Here is an 18501-nt window from a genome sequence, read left to right as displayed (position 1 = left end):
TTTCAGGAAAAACAAACAGAAAGTGCTTTCCTCCTCCAGGGAGTTCTCCGGGTGCTGGCCAGGCAGGCGGCTGCACCGTCCTCTCCTGATACCTCGTTGTTTATGGATGTCACTGGGATGCAGCCCAGACCCTCTCATTTCTCATTACTAATCGGGCACGAGTCCTTTCAGGGGCAGCGTCTTCTTTAAACTCAAAAAAGGGACCTTCTTACATGAGATCTTTGGGACGCAGCCTCTTTTGATGACTCCGCTTTGTCTTTCAGATCATCAGGCAAAGCTGAGGTTCTTGCTTTGTTGTATTTCCTTTAAGAGAAAACTGAAACCAGCTTGTTTTGTACTTTTTTTCCATAAAGGAAGCTACGTGGCTGCCTTGTCTCCAGGAGACAGCATGGCAGCACAGTGTCTGGTTTTGCTTCTGCTTTGGTTTTTCCAGATAAACCAGTACACGAGGGACAGCCTGTCTCCAGGAACAGCCTCTCCGCCATCACATGGGGTCTCCCACCTTGGGGGCTGCGGGAGCAGGTGCACCCCTGAGCCTCCAGACTTGCCCCACCCTGGGGGAAATGGCCGTGGCCACTCTCCTCCCTGCCCTCGTTCACGTGAGACCCGGGACAGAGCCCAGGCCATGCTGTACTGCAGAGGCTGCCCTTTATGCTGCTGAGAGGGCGAGTTCTGTTGCAGCCTCCTGGGGGCCCAGGGCCATCGCGAGGTGCGCCGGGCCGTGGGATTCCACATCTTCCAGGCACGTGGGTGCAGCTTCAGGGATGTAGCTTTGGGAGGAAGGAAGACGCGCACCTGGAGGTGGAGGTGGAAGACACGCACCGGGAGGACACCTGGAGACCCCGCTCCCTCCAGATGGGCTCCGTGGCAGCCCAGGGATAGAGCACCTCAACTCCGAAGGACGCCAGTGGTCCTGGAATAAGCTTTTCACTGGAGGGTCCAGAAAAAGGTTAAAAATAAAACAAAGATGAGCCTCCCAAGCTTACGTGCACAAACTTGATCTCCAGCTGCGCCCTGCAGATAACTGCAGGCACCTGAAGTCTTTCTGCTGGTATTTACAGTAACCAAGACCATGATTTCACAGAGGGGCAAGTGCTATTAGCCCTTAATCCAATAAATCTCAGGGAAGTCAGCTCTGCAGCGCTTGCTATGAAAGCGATGAGCAGACTTCACCAAGACTGACAGGCGAGGCAGCCAGGGCTTTAAACGCTGCTTGGAGCACAGCTGTTCTCAGAGTTGGGCTCACTGCACAGGGAAAGGAAGAGCTGCTGGCAAAAATAAATTTGCCTGGTATTTTGTCAGCAGCAAAAGCCAGGGTGGTGCTCCTGCAGCTCTCTCTGAAATCACAACACCGCCCACAGAAGTCTCAGCTCTGCGTTTTAACTATAAATGCCTCTGACCCTGTCGTTGGCTCTGGACGAGGGAACCACGTTTTCCACCGAGAAGGCTGGGGAACCACACTGCAGGGTAACGTCAGGGCCGCCGTGTCCCCTCTGAGGCCACACATCCGGCAGCCTCGACAGCACCGGGGCCTACCGGGCTTTCTGCGGGTGGGATCGGCGCTCCTGGGGCTGTTCCCGGTGCGGGAGGGCCCATCTCCTGAGGCAAGGCCTTGCCCTGCTGCCCACAGGCGCCTGCTGTAGGGATGACTGTCCGGACCGGACTTCCCGACCGGGCCCCTCGCCGCTGACGCTCTTCGGCTTTGGGACAGAAAGTCCACTGTCCTGCTCCTCCTGATCCAGCCCGCACGTGATTCTGCCTTCCGCCCTTCTGCATCTTCTCCAGCCTGGTCCTCTTCTGCGTCCACACATGCCGGCTCCCCGCACCTGGCGCTCCCACCAGCAGGCCCCTCCCTCGGCCGGCTCCTCCCCCACCCAGGCTCCGCCCCTCCCCCGGCCCCTGCAGGTTTGGGGCTCTGCTCCATGATTCCTGCTTCTGTCGTGAGCTCGGGGCTGTTTCTTCACAATCGTGGGCAGCTGATCCACCCCCCTTATTAGTACTGTAACCCAGGCTTGGTTAAACGCCAGCCGGGCAGCAGCAAGGCTCCAGGAATAAAGAAATAAACACACCCTGATCATGCCCACTGGAGAAGGGAATGGCAAACCACTTCAGTATTCTTGCCTTGAGAACCCCATGAACAGTATGAAAAGGCAAAATGATAGGATACTGAAAGAGGAACTCCCCAGGTCAGTAGGTGCCCAACATGCTACTGGAGATCAGTGGAGAAATAACTCCAGAAAGAATGAAGGCATGGAGTCAAAGCAAAAAGAATACCCAGCTGTGGATGTGACTGGTGATAGAAGCAAGGTCCGATGCTGTAAAGAGCAATATTGCCTAGGAACCTGGAATGTCAGGTCCATGAATCAAGGCAAATTGGAAGTGGTCAAACAAGAGATGGCAAGAGTGAATGTCGACATTCTAGGAATCAGCGAACTCAAATGGACTGGAATGGGTGAATTTAACTCAGATGACATTTATATCTAAGACTGCGGGTAGGAATCCCTCAGAAGAAATGGAGTACCCATCATGGTCAACAAAAGAGTCCGAAATGCAGTACTTGGATGCAATCTCAAAAATGACAGAATGATCTCTGTTTGTTTCCAAGGCAAACCATTCAATATCACAGTAATCCAAGTCTATGCCCCAACCAGGAACGCTGAAGAAGCTGAAGTTGAACGGTTCTATGAAGACCTACAAGACCTTTTAGAACTAACACCCCAAAAAGATGTCCTTTTCATTATAGGGGACTGGAATGCAAAAGTAGGAAGTCAAGAAACACCTGGAGTAACAGGCAAATTTGGCCTTGGAATACGGAATGAAGCAGGGCAAAGACTAATAGAGTTTTGCCAAGAAAATGCACTGGTCATAGCAAACACCCTCTTCCAACAACACAAGAGAAGACTCTATACATGGACATCACCAGATGGTCAACACCGAAATCAGATTGATTATATTCTTTGCAGCCAAAGATGGAGAAGCTCTATACAGTTAGCAAAAACAAGACCAGGAGCTGACTGTGGCTCAGATCATGAACTCCTTATTGCCAAATGCAGACTTAAACTGAAGAAAGTAGGGAAAACCACTAGACCATTCAGGTATGACCTAAATCAAATCCCTTATGATTATACAGTGGAACTGAGAAATAGATTTAAGGGCCTAGATCTGATAGATAGAGTGCCTGATGAACTATGGACTGAGGTTCGTGACACTGTACAGGAGACAGGGATCAAGACCATCCCCATGGAAAAGAAATGCAAAAAAGCAAAATGGCTGTCTGGGGAGGTCTTACAAATAGCTGTGAAAAGAAGAGAAGCGAAAAGCAAAGGAGAAAAGGAAAGATATAAGCATCTGAATGCAGAGTTCCAAAGAATAGCAAGAAGAGACAAGAAAGCCTTCTTTAGCAATCAATGCAAAGAAATAGAGGAAAACAACAGAATGGGAAAGACTAGAGATCTCTTGAAGAAAATTAGAGATACCAAGGGAACATATCATGCAAAGATGGGCTCGATAAAGGACAGAAATGTTATGGACCTAACAGAAGCAGAAGATATTAAGAAGAGATGGCAAGAATACACAGAAGAACTGTACAAAAAAGATCTTCATGACCCAGATAATCACGATGGTGTGATCACTCACCTAGAGCCAGACATCCTGGAATGTGAAGTCAAGTGGGCCGTAGAAAGCATCACTACGAACAAAGCTAGTGGAGGTGATGGAATTCCAGTTGAGCTCTTCCAAATCCTGAAAGATGATGCTGTGAAAGTGCTGCACTCAATATGCCAGCAAATTTGGAAAACTTAGCAGTGGCCACAGGACAGGAAAAGGTGAGTTTTCATTCCAATCCCAAAGAAAGGCAATGCCAAAGAATGCTCAAACTACCGCACAATTACACTCATCTCACACGCTAGTAAAGTAATGCTCAAAATTCTCCAAGCCAGGCTTCAGCAATATGTGAACCGTGAACTTCCTGATGTTCAAGCTGGTTTTAGAAAAGGCAGAGGAACCAGAGATCAAATTGCCAACATCCGCTGGATCATGGAAAAAGCAAGAGAGTTCCAGAAAAACATCTATTTCTGCTGTATTGACTATACCAAAGCCTTTGACTGTGTGGATCACGATAAACTGTGGAAAATTCTGAAAGAGATGGGAATACCAGACCACCTGATCTGCCTCTTGAGAAATCTGTATGCAGGTCAGGAAGCAACAGATAGAACTGGACATGGAACAACAGACTGGTTCCAAATAGGAAAAGGAGTACGTCAAGGCTGTATATTGTCACCCTGCTTATTTAACTTCTTTGCAGAATATATCATGAGGAACGCTGGACTGGAAGAAACACAAGCTGGAATCAAGATTGCCGGGAGAAATATCAATAACCTCAGATATGCAGATGACACCACCCTTATGGCAGAAAGTGAAGAGGAACTCAAAAGCCTCTTGATGAAAGTGAAAGTGGAGAGTGAAAAAGTTGGCTTAAAGCTCAACATTCGGAAAACGAAGATCATGGCATCCGGTCCCATCACTTCATGGGAAATAGATGGGGAAACAGTGGAAAAAGTGTCAGACTTTATTTTTCTGGGCTCCAAAATCACTGCAGATGGTGACTGCAGCCATGAAATTAAAAGACGCTTACTCCTTGGAAGGAAAGTTATGACCAACCTAGATAGCATATTCAAAAGCAGAGACATTACTTTGCCAACAAAGTCCATCTAGTCAAGGCCATGGTTTTTCCTGTGGTCATGTATGGATGTGAGAGTTGGACTGTGAAGAAGGCTGAGTGCTGAAGAATTGATGCTTTTGAACTGTGGTGTTGGAGAAGACTCTTGAGAGTCCCGTGGACTGCAAGGAGATCCAACCAGTCCATTCTGAAGGAGATCAGCCCTGGGATTTCTTTGGAAGGAATGATGCTAAAGCTGAAATTCCAGTACTTTGGCCACCTCATGGAAGAGTTGACTCATTGGAAAAGACCCTGATGCTGGGAGGGATTGGGGGCAGGAGGAGAAGGGGACGACAAAGGATGAGATGGCTGGATGGCATCGCTGACTCGATGGACCTGAGTCTGGGTGAACTCCGGGAGTTGGTGATGGACAGGGAGGCCTGGTGTGCTGCGATTCATGGGGTTGCAAAGAGTCGGACACGACTGAGCGACTGAACTGAACTGATCATGGCTCAACTGCCTAACTCCCTTCTGGGGAGTTCTGTGGGCCTGGGGAGCGACCTGCCTTCTAGGCTGCCAGAGCAAGGACTTCATGTTTCCCCCCACGTCTGAGTTCAGGGCCACCAGAGCCACGCGTGGGAGGCTGTGCCAAGAAATGATTTCTTCTGAAGATGAAGTGAGAACAGAGAGAAGAAGAAGATGGATATTCTGGTTGACTTGGCTGCATGTCCTCTCTTTCTGGAGTGTGACTGACAAGTAATTGCACTTTGCTCAACACACGAGCAGGGTCAGCCCGTGTCTCTACGCTGCTGCTGCTCAGAAACCATGCTGTGAGTGGGACGCTACCCTTGGTTTCCCAGGCGGCACCCGTGGTGAAGAACCTGCCCGCCAGTGCGGGGGACGCAAGTGAGGCGGCTCAGTCCCTGGGTCGGGAGGATCCCCTGGAGGAGGGCATGGCAACCCACTCCAGTGTTCTTGCCTGGAGAATCCCATGGACAGAGGAGCCTGGCGGGCTGCAGTCCATGGGGTTGCAAAGAGTCGGACACGACTGAAGCAACTTAGGACGCATGCACAGGATACTGTTGTATCAGTCAGTTCAGTCGCTCAGTTGTGTCCGACTCTTTTCGACCCCATGGACTGCAGCACGCCAGGCCTCCCTGTCAATCAGCAACTCCCGGAGTTCACTCAAACTCATGTCCATTGAGTCAGTGATGCCATCCAACCATCTTATCCTCTGTCACCTCCTTCTCCTCCCGCCTTCAATCTTTCCCAGCATCAGCGTCTTTTCCAGTGAGTCAGTTCTTCGCATCAGGTGGCCAAATTATTGGAGTTTCAGCTTCAGCCTCAGTCCTTCCAATGAATATTCAGGACTGATTTCCTTTAGGATGGACTTGTTGGATATCCTTGCAGTCCAATGGACTCTCAAGAGTCTTCTACAACACCACAGTCCAAAAGCATCAATTCTTCGGTGCTCAGCTTTCTCTGTGTTCCCACTCTCACATCCATACATGATAACTGGAAAAACCATAGCTTTGACTAGACGGACCTTTGTTGGCAAGGTAACGTCTCTGCTTTTGAATATGCCGTCTAGGTTGTGTACTGTTGAATTCCTCTCGTATTTAACTTAAGAAGCCTACATAGATGTGAAAGGGGAGAGAGAAAATCCCTGACAGAATACTCCACTGAGCCCGCCTGCAGCACCCCTCATCACTGTCTTTATCCAACGTCCTCCTACACCAGGTTCTGCAACCTGGAGGCGGATCTGCTCCCACGGGAGCTTCCTGACTCAGAGCCGGGACCGGCTACAGAGAAGCTGGGTGGCAGAGACACGAGGGCCCTACTTGAAATGATGACTCAGGAGGAAGTCAACTGACCCGATTAATTTCAGCTTTTCTTTAGTTTGTGCTAAAAATATCTTGGAAAAATAAAATCCGTGGGCTCACCAGCAGCAGTTTTATTCTTGGAGGAGAGGACACATAAGCAGATTGGATGAGAAAGCTGCTGCTCTGAGAAAGCCACAAGCCCCCCAGGGGCTACCTTAGCGCCCCAGGAGGGTCCCTGTGCAGGCTCAGGCGGCCCCTGTCGGAGGAGACAGATTCGGGCTGAACCAGCCCCGTGGACGCTCCTGATGCCGCCTGTGAGCAGCGCTGCTCCCCGGCGCTCTGGGAGCCCCTCTCCCGGCTGAGATGGGGTGTGAAGATGCAGCCATGTGCAATGGGGAAAGATCCTGGGGCCAGAACACCGGAGCTGCGTCCTGGTTCCACCACCTAGCAGCTGTGTGTCCTCGAGCAAGTGAGTCAGCCTCTCTGTGCCTCAGTGTTCTGGACTGTAAACTGGGGACCATGATCGCCACCTCGCTGGGTTGTTGTGAGGGTTAAACGGACGAATTTGTAAACGAACAAGGAACAGGGCCGAGGGGAGGTCATACAGTAAGAATGGAAGCCAAGGCACCATGCTGGAGAGGGGCGGACACAGTCCTTGGGGCAGGGGCCTGGCCAGGGTGCGGACCGTCCCCAGGCCCGCCGGTGGGCCGGCTGAGGCCTCCTTATGCTTTCGGGCCCCTGTTGGCCGAGGCCAGGCCAGGAGAGCTGCATGCACCCAAGGGGTCCTGTGAGGCCAAGACAGGAGGTCCTGCCCTGGTTCTCACATCTCATGGGGGCAGCTCTGCTGCCTACGGAGGGCATGGGGGCCACACGACTGAGGCCCACTGGGAACTGCAGAGGCCGGGGGGTCACCAGCCCCCTCCCTCCAGAAGAAAGCCCCGGGACCCCAGGAAGAAGGGCCGGGCACCAACTCACCACTTTGGGCTTGAAGGGTGGCTGGATCTCACGGTTCTCCAGCTTCTCCCAGTCGATCCTCCGGAAGAAGGCATGCTCCCGCACGTCGCGCTCGCCCTCGGGCCCGCAGCCCAGCCGCTTCCCGGGGTGCTTGGTCATCAGCTAGAGGCGGGGGAGAAAGAGGCTCCCGCGTGGGACAGGGCAACACGGGGGCTGCCGTGCAGTCCCGGACTGTGTACCGATCCCCGCTGACAGCCGAGCCGGAGCGCTCTCACCAAAGTAAAAAAGGTGATGCGAGGTGACGGCTGAGCGACGTCGGCTGCGGGAGCCCTTTCACACTGTGCAATGGTCAGACCAGCACACTGAGGCCTGAAACACGCGCTACGATCAGTACAACGGAAAAAAGACAGGAGCAAACAGGTCCACTGGAACAACGCTGGGGTGGGTGGGCGCCCTCTGGCTGCTCTGCGCCCAGATCCCCAGATCGAGAGCCCCTGGGCCGCAACTAAGACCCGGCACAGCCAAATAACAAGCTTGTTAAAGGCACAGTCGCTGCACCTGGTGTGTGCTCGAGGCGTTGCAGGCCAGCATCACATGCCTGCTTGCTGCCTGGACCAAAATGCTCTGAACCCAAGACTCATGGTTCACAAAAGCACACGCTGTCACAAGAAAGGCGCCACCTGAAACCTGGGGGCGTGGGCACGTGGCCCCCCAGGATGCCTCTGAGACGTGCTAGGAGGCATCTCCGGCCTGTGACTCACCCCTTTGCAGATGGACACGGCCTCCTTGGACAAGGACTTGGGGTACGAGACGTTGTGCTCCATGATGGACTGGAACAGCTCGTCCTCGTCCTCGCCGTCGAACGGAGGCTGGTGCGGAAAAGAGGGGGAGGGGACGACTTAGGCTGAGAGGCTCACCCCTCGGGCCCACAGATGCCGCTCAGTGCCAGGGAACAGCCGGCTCCTTGCACACACGGGCTGCACACTCGTGGGCTGATTACTTTTAATTAGGTTGGTGGTTGAGTGTGTTTTCCATTTTTTCCTCTGTCCCTTTAATTATCTTGCCCTGGGCAACCCCAAAAATCTTTAGGGAAAATGCTTTTGAGTAATGCTTGTAACAATTTGCAAATAAATTATAATTAATCCATTAACCTGTTCTTAATCTCTTCTGAGTTTATTGCTATTACAGTCAACCAACCGCAGATCGAAAGTGAAACAAAAGTCCAAAACATTTTAAAAAGCAAAACTCAGGATTCTCTGGCCATCCAGTGGTTAGGACGTGGTGCTTTCACCACCAGCACCCGGGTTTGATCCCTGCTGGGACACTAATATCCCACAAGCCAGGCAGGATGGCCAAAAATAAACGAATACAGGAAAAGGAAAACCTGCAACTGCCACACTGGCAAACACAGAGCATCGATCCTGTATTTACAGCTACATACATAGCACTTACAGCGCTTTAGGCTTTCAGCAAACACAGACCGTTGATACGGTATTCACAACCACGCATGTAGCACTTGCACCGTGTCGGGTGTACTGAGTAACACGGAAGGACACGCGCGGCCTGCGCAGACACCGCACGGTCTACACCGGGACTTGCGCCTCCCAGGGACCCAGCGGGAGCCAGTCCCCCCCAGGAACCTGGCTGTCTGTGGGGTCCGTGAACTAGTCCCCCCCAGGAACCCAGTGGTCTGTGGGGTCCGGGAGCCAGTCCCCACCAGGGACCCGGCGGTCGGGGTCCGGGAACCAGTCCCTGCCGATGCCAAGCGGCAAACGCTCCTCATCTATGGTCTCTCTAGATTGCAGGCTTCCTGAAGGTCAGGTCTGTGTGCTTCTCAGAACCTTCACCAGGCACATTTAATACATCCGCATTGAATGGATACTAAGTGAATTGATGGAAGTGACTTGTCAGAAAGGGTGACTCTTTCCCAAGAACAAAGATTCAGAGACTTCTTTGGGGGTATTTATTTACATTTTCTCCTACGAAGGCTCTTAGCTACGGAGGGCAAGCTCCTCAGCACACTCGGAGGCTGACAGGAAAGAGAAAGTCGCTCAGTCGTGTCTGACTCTTTGTGACCCCGTGGACTATAGAGTCCATGGAATTCTCCAGGCCAGACTACTGGGTGGGAAGCCTTTCCCTTCTCCAGGGGATCTTCCCAACCCAGGGATCAAACCCAGGTCTCCCACATTGCAGGTGGATTCTTTACCAGCTGAGCCACCAGGGAAGCCCCTGGAGGGCTGAGAAGTCATCGGAAGCTGCCCGGGACAGAATCATGGGTAGAAACGGCTGAGACGTGCCTGGGGCTCCCCAGCCCCGCAGCCCCACGCCGAGCTCGTGGCCAGCCCTCTGCCAGCCCTCTGGCTCTTGGGGGCCTGTGGCTGGCACAGTGCAGGCAGGAGAGATGCATGTGGGCTCCAGGCTGGCCCCTCAACACTCTGTCCCCCTCTCTCCACCAGCCAGTTGAGTAAGGAGGATGCAGCGGTGGAACCCGAGGCCCTAGACGGTGGAGCCACAGCCGGGAGTAGCGTGGTCCGTGGACGACCGCGGGCTGAGCTCCCTGCCCACAGGCCTGCCCCAAGACCCTGAGACGGACGTGCCCCTGTTGCTGCTAACCCACTTGCGGCTTGCGGGGGTCGTCTGCCAATGGCGGCTTGTGTCCTGAGCCTAGTGACACGGACAGGAAGCCACACCTTAGAAAGAGGGACTTGGGCAGCGGTGCCCTTGGTGATCTGACCTGGGTCACGCGGCCAAGAGGAGCCTAGTCTTCCTTTTCTCAACTGGAGGTTCAGCCTCGCTGACTTCTATGAAAATTACAATGAATTGCCCAGGGAGAGATAAGGGCAGACGGAGAAGCTATTGAAACACCTCTTCAGGCCTAACTAACATCTTCCTTTGACAGCGACTCTGTCTCCGCACATGCAGCAGCTCGTGGTTTCTGGAGAACCAAGCTGTGCACCTCACCCGGCCCTGGCTGAGACGCGGAAGCGCAGCAGGCGGCTGCTGTTCTCACCGTGCAGGGGCTTCAGTGGGTGACGAGAAAGCTGCCCTGTCTGCACCCCGCGAATTGGGTTTTTATGATCAGAAGATGAGCTTGGCACCATTTCTCCCGCTCTGGCCAGGATCAGGGAAGTCCGACTGGAATCGGCCGCGTCCCATGACCTTGGCCCAACAGACCTGCAGCCGTCACGCCACGCGGCCTCACATGAGCGTGAGACACGCGAAACTCACCTGCCCGGCCAACATCTCGTACAACAGGACGCCGTAGGCCCACCAGTCCACGGACTTCCCGTACGGCTGATAGGCGATTATCTGTGAGAAGGCAAACACATCGACCGCATTTGGTGAGCGACAGGGAAGGCAAGCGTGCAGGCGTTCACACTCTGTTCTCCACACGAGGTGGCGACGATGCTTGCCGCTGGGTTTGAAGGGACCCTTTTGCCCCACGAGAGCTCTGGACCCGTTGGACTCTTCTTCCGAACCCACCTGGAGACTAACTGTGTCACAGAACTTTGCTGAAAATAATAAAGATGGTGACGAGGAGGAGGAGAAGGATAAAGAGGAATTCCAGTTTCCTTGTGCTGCACAACAGGCCTGAGGGCACCTGCAGAAGGACTGACATTTCGAAGTGTCTTGAAGAGAGACGCAAAATATAATCAAATGTATGAGCTGGACCTTGTCTGAATCTTGATTCAAACCAACTGTAAAAAAAAGTTAGTAAAACTAAAATACAGTCTTGAGGTTGGATGATGTTAGAGGACTGTTGCTAACATTGTTCCCTGGCCTACAAGGTCTGAGGGTTAGTTACAAAGTGTCCTTCAGTTAGAAGTGAGTGTGTGCACGGCCATGTGCCTCAGAGATGTGTCTGTGGGTGCAACATGACACGTGACCTCTTAGATTTGGGTTAGATACTTGAGTAAAATGAAACGACTGGTCGCAGCTGGTGATGGGCCCGGAGACCTTGTCCCCTGCCCACCCCTCTACCCGCTGGAGACTCTTGGACGTGCAGGCGGCTCTAGGCCCCCTGCCCCACCCTGGGAAAGGGGGTAGTACTGACTCGGATTTCTAAGACGCTGCCTCGCAGGTAGGCTGCAGGCCTAAGCACACATGTTGCTGACCGTGGTCACGCCCCAGGACTCGGGTGGAGGGTTCCAACAGGTGCTCAGCACGAACACCTGCAGCTCTGCAGACAAACTGGACTCTGGGGTGCCCTAGAGGACCCTGGGGTGCCCTAGAGGATTCCGGGGTGCCCTACAGGATTCTGGGATGCCCTAGAGGATTCTGGGGTGCCCTAGGGGACCCTGGGATCCCCTAGAGGATTCTGGGGGTGCCCTACAGGATTCTGGGATGCCCTAGAGGATTCTGGGGTGCCCTAGGGGACCCTGGGATGCCCTAGAGGATTCTGGGGTGCCCTAGAGGACCCTGGGGTGCCCTAGAGGATTCTGGGATGCCCTAGAGGACCCTGGGATGCCCTAGAGGACTCCAGGGTGCTCTAGAGGACTCTGGGGTGCCCTAGAGGACCCTGGGATGCCCTAGAGGACTCCAGGGTGCTCTAGAGGATTCTGGGATGCCCTAGAGGACCCTGTGATGCCCTAGAGGACTCCAGGGTGCTCTAGAGGACTCCGGGGTGCCCTAGAGGACCACGGGGTGTCCTAGAGGACCCTGGAATGCCCTAGAGGACCCTGGGATGCCCTAGAGCACTCTGGGGTTGCCCTAGAGGACTCCGGGGTGCCCTAGAGGACTCCAGGGTGCCCTAGAGGACTCTGGGGTGTCCCAGTGGACTCTGCGGTGTTCCAGTGGACTCTGGGGTGCCCTAGGCTATGTTTCCCCTATGTCTAAGCAAAAGTCCTGGGACATCAGCTAACTTCCTGCGTATCGGCCCACCCTATTCCTTTAAATAGTTACTATTTCTCGCTGGGGCGTGAGGAGGACATGTTCCTGGCTCCGTGTGGGTGGGAATAGGGGGCGCATGTTCGGATGCGGTAGCTTCAGAGCTCGTTTCCTCAGTAAGACAAGGAGAGCCAGAGGGACCTGCAGAGAAGCCTTAGTTTCTCTTGAAGACTGTTCTTCTCTGAAAACTCAGAAAGTACAAACATGAAAAGCACAAAAAACCCTACCAAAATGTGTCCCTAGTTTATTCCCTAATGACATGAAATGCTGGAGTCCTACCAGTCCCCGATGGCCTGACCTGGGCGAGTAGAGGAACCACAGATCCTGGCTGGGAGAGGAGGGCTCACTTGCCCGGCTCCCAGTGTGTGAGACACACTGCCCACTGTGTGCCCAGGGAGCCAGCAACGATTGCTGGCTCAGATTTTAGGGGATAGAAGCGAGATGCCTGAAACCAAACAGATAATGAGTGGTGCTCTGAATATTGACATATTTGTTTTAAAACTACTATTTATGGCTTTCAAATACATGGAACCACTCGCACTGGGATTAATAAAATATGAATCAAAGGGCTCTGAGGATTAGTTTAACGAGATTCAAAATCATCATTCCAGTTGTCGTAACTATATTTCAAAAGCCCTTGAGTAAAATTTGCTCTTGTAACTATATTAAAGTGAGGCCCTGCAATCTGTTCTCATTAATCAGTGTTTTAGTGTTTGTTTTTTTTTTTTTAAAGAATTTGTAATAGAAGGGTAGTTGATTTACAATATTGTGTTAGCTCCAGGTATACAGCAAAGTGATTCTGTTACATATATATGTGTGCATTTGTGCTAAGTCACTTCAGTCACGTCTGACTCTTTTGTGACCCCACGGACTGTAGCGCACCAGGTTCCTCGGTCCATGGGATTCTCCAGGCAAGAATACTGGAGTGGGTTGCCATGCCCTGCTCCGGGGATCTTCCTGGCCCAGATATCAAATGGCGGGTTTTTAACCATCTGAGCCACCAGGGGAGACCACACGTGCGTGCGCGCGCGCGCGCACACACACACACACACACACACACGTGTATATCTACGTTTTTTTAAATTCCTTTCCATTTAGGTTATTATAGAATGTTGAATATAGCTCTCCGAGCTGTATCGGAAAACTGCTGTTTATCTCTTTCGGTTTTTGTTTATTTTGAACACAGGCTGTGCTGCTGTGTGACCCACAAGGCCGAAGTGTGGCCTGGGCAGGGAACCAGCTTTACCTCGGACTCCACTTCCACACACATCCGAGCCTCTCACCACCAGGCCTGCCTGCTCCGGGGCCTGGAAGGTGCCCCCAAGTTCGGGGAATTGTCAGAAGTCCAGGGTGTGGAACTCTGACTCTGGCCAGAATGATCCACACACCCTAAGGCCACCTGAAGCTTTCAGTGCTGTTTGTTCTGACTCTTGTACTGACTTGCTCCTTGCAGTCCACGTCCACAGAGTTAAGGTCTCCTGACTGGTGCTGAGAACCCTGCTGCGTCCTCCGAGGCGACGGCCTTGGTCAGCCCCTGGTGCCGGCCAGCCAGCCCTGCTCGGAGCGCCCGAGGCTGCTCTGAACCCCACAGCACCTGCGGGTGTTAGTAACAGGATGGCCTTAGGGGTTAGCGGGAGCATTTCCTCCTGGGGACCCTGAGAGTTGATCACCCCGGCTTCGCCCTGGATGGGATGAGACGGCTCTAAGATCTGAGCTGCCAGGGAGGTGGTGACCTCAGCGCCACACACCCTCGTTTAGCAAGAAGCAGACTTTGCCCCCAGTGAGCTGCTATTAAAAACATCTCTACCTCTCTGCAAAGGGGAACCGGCTAGAGAAGGAGCCCACGAAACAGCCGAGCACCCAGAAGCACAGGCCTAGGGCACAGGTTCCCAGCCCTGTGAGCCAGGAGACCCGCACTGCCCCCCTGAGCAGCCGCTCAGCCATGTGCGGCTCTGAGCCTCTGAGAAGCAGCTGTGCAAACGGAGATGCGCTCTGGGTGCAAAACCCCCAAATGCAGACTAGCCCGTGGAGAATCGTTCACTTTGGACATGCTGGGTTCAATAAGATATATTAGAACTAACTTCCCCTCTTTTTTCAGACACATGGCTACTTGAAGGCAGTTCTGGCTTGCATTTTATTCCTCCTGGCGGGGCTGGCCCAGACTCTGAGTCCTACCAGCTCCCACCGTCCAGTCCGGTGCCCCTGCTCCCACCCACCCAGGAAGCCAGCTCTGGGCTGAGGCCGTTGCTCAGGGACCACAGCGTGGACGGGAGGCTGTCTTGGGTCTGTCCCCAAGGGGACGGGTGCAGGGTCTCTGGCACTGGGAGCACAGCCCAGCCCGGGAGATGCCTGGTGCCCTGCAGACCCCAGTGAGGGACTGCCCTGGCGATATGGTTCCCGTCGCAGGAAACTCACGACAGGAAAGGCAGGCTCGCAGGAAGGCTGGAGCCGGCAGCCTCCCAGCGGCACACAGGAGGCAGAGGCGGCCCTGGGGCCCGGACACCAGCCCCACGGCTGTCTGTCATTGTGACGGTTACTACAGCCCCTCAAGCCACGTGTTCGGGGGTGTCGGGATGTTGCCTGTCTTGTAAGCAGAGTATGAACGGCTTTCTGCCAGCCTGGGCTCAGGACGTGGGAGGAAGGGGCAGGGGCAGGGGGCAGCCCTGGCCTCTTAGGAGGCCACAGGCTGGTGGCAGCTGGAAGGATGTCGCTCCGGGACCACCCCCGCCCCCAGCGTCCTGGGCTGGGGCCACACAACCTGCCCGAAGCAGACGGGCCTTCATGGAATCGGGGGCAGCGTGTGCAGCTTCAGATGCAGTTGAGAGCAGCAACCATCAGGAATTTGACCAAGGGCTGGGGTCTCCTCTCTGTCGGCACATGGAGCCCTCATGAGACGCCGGCAGTAGGAGCAGCCCATTTCAAAGATGAAGAAGGAGGTACAGATAGGTTAAGTAGCTTAGTTCAGCCTCAGGCTGAACAGCCAGTCAGGCGCAAAGCTGGGACTTGAACCCGGGACGTCTGGACCACGGTGCTCCTTTGTTAGAGCCGACGGACCTGCAGCCGCACCTCGTTGTCCCCTGAACCCAGGTTTACATCAGGGCTCGCTCTTGGCCTGTGTGTCCTACGGGTTTTTGAAAATGTACCATGACGTGTGCCATTACCGTACTCGAGAGTCTCCGCGTCCTCAGACCCCTCTGTGCCCTGTCCCCCCTCCCCGGACCACGGCAATGACTCATCTTTTTCACGGTCTTCCTAGTTTTGCCTCTTCCAGACGCCGAGAGCTGAGCGCACACAGCGAGCAGCGTTTTCGGGCTGGCTTCTTTCACTTGGTCGTATGAGGCTCTCCCAGGTTTTTCAGGCCTCGAGAGCTCCTCTCTTTAGTGTTGAATAATGTTCCACCGTCCAGACGTGTCGCAGTTTATTTACTCGCTCACCTGCGGGAGGGCGTCTCGCCAGCACCCAGGCTTTGGTCACCACGACTAAAGCTGCTGTAAACACGCGTGTGCAGGCTTCTGGCAGACGCACGTTCTCAGTTCGTCTGGGTAAACACTTAGGCGCAAGAAGGCAGGACCGTACGGTGAAGACTGTTTAGCTTTGTAAGAAACTGCAAACTGTCTTCCACAGGGGCTGTGCTGATTCTGAAGGAGGCACACGTAAAACTCTGAATAAACCGCCAGACTTCTGATCTGGTGGGAAGACCCCGCGCCCACACACCTGGTGCGTCTGGCTCTGGAGTGTGCTCTAGCGGGCCGTCAGCGGTCCTCGGATGAGGCGCCAAGCACACAGTTACCCAGGGAGAAAGCACCCCCATTTCAAGGCTCTCTGGTAAAGCTCTAAGCTCGTACTTTGGCCAATCTCTCTCCAGCTTCTCTGTAACATTTACTCGTCAAGGGATAAGGCGGGAAGCTGACTGTGGAACAACCAGGGCTGGAGAAACACCATCCCAGTTGCCCTGGGCCCCACAGCCTCTTTAGCCCCATGCCAAACTAACTTTCACGTTTCCTGTTGCATCAAAAGAACGGGACAGCTTCAGATTCTTTCTCTTCTCCCAACACGAAATTTTCAAGAAACTTCTCACAGCGAGATGCACTAAGAATATGATACAGTAACAGAGGCTGAGTTTTAATCAAGCCACCTTGCACCGGACGCATCTCCTGTATCCACGGGGGCGGCCAGGGCCTGGCGAGCTCCTAAGTAGGGACATGCAGGGGGTGGGGGAGACCCAGGGCTCCACCCTGGAAGGGATTCTCAGAGCGGGTGGCGGGTCCCTCTGGCCCTGTGGACCCCAGAGCTGTAGGGAGGGACTCCAACTGAGGAGGCCGAAGAGGGCGCTGTAAGGGAGGGGACGTCTACCTTGGCCTGCACGCAGCCCACATCCAGCGAGCCCTCCGTGTGCAGCCTGGGAGCCGAGCATGGTTTTAAATTGTTTAAATGCAAATGGAAAAATGTTAAAAAGATGATCAGTCTTTGAGCCTTTTGGCAGGAACAGTTGCTCAAATTGGCGAAATCTAAAATTTAGATGAAGGCAAAACCCAAAACATTTTCTCTCTAGCGCTTAGCAGAAAACACTTGCTGATCCCAGGTGGGTAACCAGAGTGGGGCCCTCCTGCCTGGGTCCTGGGCGCCTTTGAGACCTGCCCCTTCAGGGAGTGTGCTGAGGGTTCTCCAACACGGAGCTCAAGGCCAGAAGTACAGGGGACTCCCTCCATGACCCTGGACGGCCTCTGTGCGGGGACAGGCCTCACCTCTACCAGGATCTAGCACTTACGTGCCTCCCCTGGATACAGAGCTGCCTGTGAACATGCTCTGACCTCGAGAATGTGGTGGGCATGGCACAGCAACTAAGTTCTAGGTGCAGCTTAAGGAGCCTCAGTGAGGTCCTCTGAAGCTCTGAATAAGCCACTGAAGGAGGAGAAATCTCACGCAGGGCAGACCACACAGAGGTGGACCCGGGGGGCCGTAGCCAAGAGCCAGAGCCCAGGGCCCCCTGGACCCTCCAGAGCCCAGCGGGCTGCGCCGGCTGGCACGTCCCTGCTGAGTCCTGACTCGAAGAATCCCAGTGCTAACTCAGTTGTAGTTTTAAGCCCTTAAGTCTTGGGGTGGTTACACAGCAGCAGATCATTGAAACAACTGTCAAATAAGAGATACAACTATATGAAGCCCAAGCTTATTATGGGCAAAACCTAGTCCTCCAAGTGGAGCTTTGAAATGGCACTGTGACGATTCCCACTTTACAGACGTCACCCTGAGTTTTTAAAAGAGCAGAGCTATAGCCAGAGTTGACTCAACGACGATAAAGAAAAAGTCACAAAATCAAACAGAACTCTTCCCTTCTCGGAGACATCCTGTCTGCGTGGGGCTACGAGACAGCCAAGCTGAATCAATCCAGAATCAACGCGTGGCCGTCAGCCTCTGGCCTCACGAGGGGCTCTAGAGCTCGGCCACCGTGGCCTGGTCACTGGTCTCCCCGGGGCAGCAGGTGGGGGGCCCAACTCCCTGCTCGGTGCTCCCGTTGGCCCCCAACCCCCATTATCTCAGGCCTCCTCTGCCGAGCACGGAGCGGTTCACAATGCTCCTGGCACGTCTGAACAAGACGATCACTCGTGCAGCGACAGAACACAGTAGGCATGAGGAACACATTATGTGCCTGTAAGACCTTTATCAGCCAGATAGAGGCTTTTTCAGAGTCTCACAGTCCAGTGAGTCTTCACAGACGTGTGTGGTGCCCTCAGAGCAAGGGTACACTGAGGTGTGAGTGCCACAGGCCAGCCCTTCGGGGCGGGCACCCTGGAGCCTGCCCGGCCGCCTGTGGTCTGCGAGCCCCCACAGTGCAGCTCTCCTTTTCCTTGTCTGCAGAACAGGCACTGTGCCTCTCACCCCCAGGACTGTCGTCAGAACGAACGAGGGGACGGGTTCAGGAGCGCAGTCCAGGCCCCACAGCGGGAACACTGCGCGCCGTCTCTGCCCAGATGCCTGCCTGCTCCTCCCCACAGCCCAGGGCAGTTTTGCCACGTAAAAGGTGAAAAGGAATTCAGTGATCTTGGCCCCATTTTTAAAAGATTTAAACACATCTTCAATGGAAGGGCCAACGAGCGCAGCCACAGAATTCCAGAGTCACGATGCGTCGGTGCATCCGGCTCGGAGGACACAGCCAGGTCTGGACGGGGGAAGGTGTCCATC

At 54.0% G+C, this 18501-nt stretch overlaps 1 protein-coding gene across 3 annotated transcripts in view; it reads right to left on the bottom strand.

The window, feature by feature from the left end:
- The window catches only part of PRKCA (protein kinase C alpha), a 303137-nt gene that overhangs the window by 11427 nt on the left and 273209 nt on the right, over window positions 1-18501 (bottom strand). For 2 of the 3 annotated variants that reach the window (XM_019980528.2, XM_070774239.1), the window contains exons 14-16: window positions 10663-10743; window positions 8196-8303; window positions 7456-7596 (exon numbers count right to left, since the gene is read on the bottom strand). In XM_019980528.2, the coding sequence (XP_019836087.2) occupies window positions 7456-7596; window positions 8196-8303; window positions 10663-10743 (330 nt within the window). Of the gene's footprint in view, window positions 1-6587; window positions 7015-7455; window positions 7597-8195; window positions 8304-10662; window positions 10744-18501 lie in introns of those variants that run through there. The other variant, XM_070774240.1, reaches the window with a different exon arrangement.

This window comes from Bos indicus, chromosome 19, assembly GCF_029378745.1.
Source record: "Bos indicus isolate NIAB-ARS_2022 breed Sahiwal x Tharparkar chromosome 19, NIAB-ARS_B.indTharparkar_mat_pri_1.0, whole genome shotgun sequence".
Lineage (NCBI taxonomy): Eukaryota > Metazoa > Chordata > Mammalia > Artiodactyla > Bovidae > Bos > Bos indicus.
Note: the sequence above shows the minus strand (reverse complement) of the source record. Positions and strands in the feature narration are given on the sequence as shown.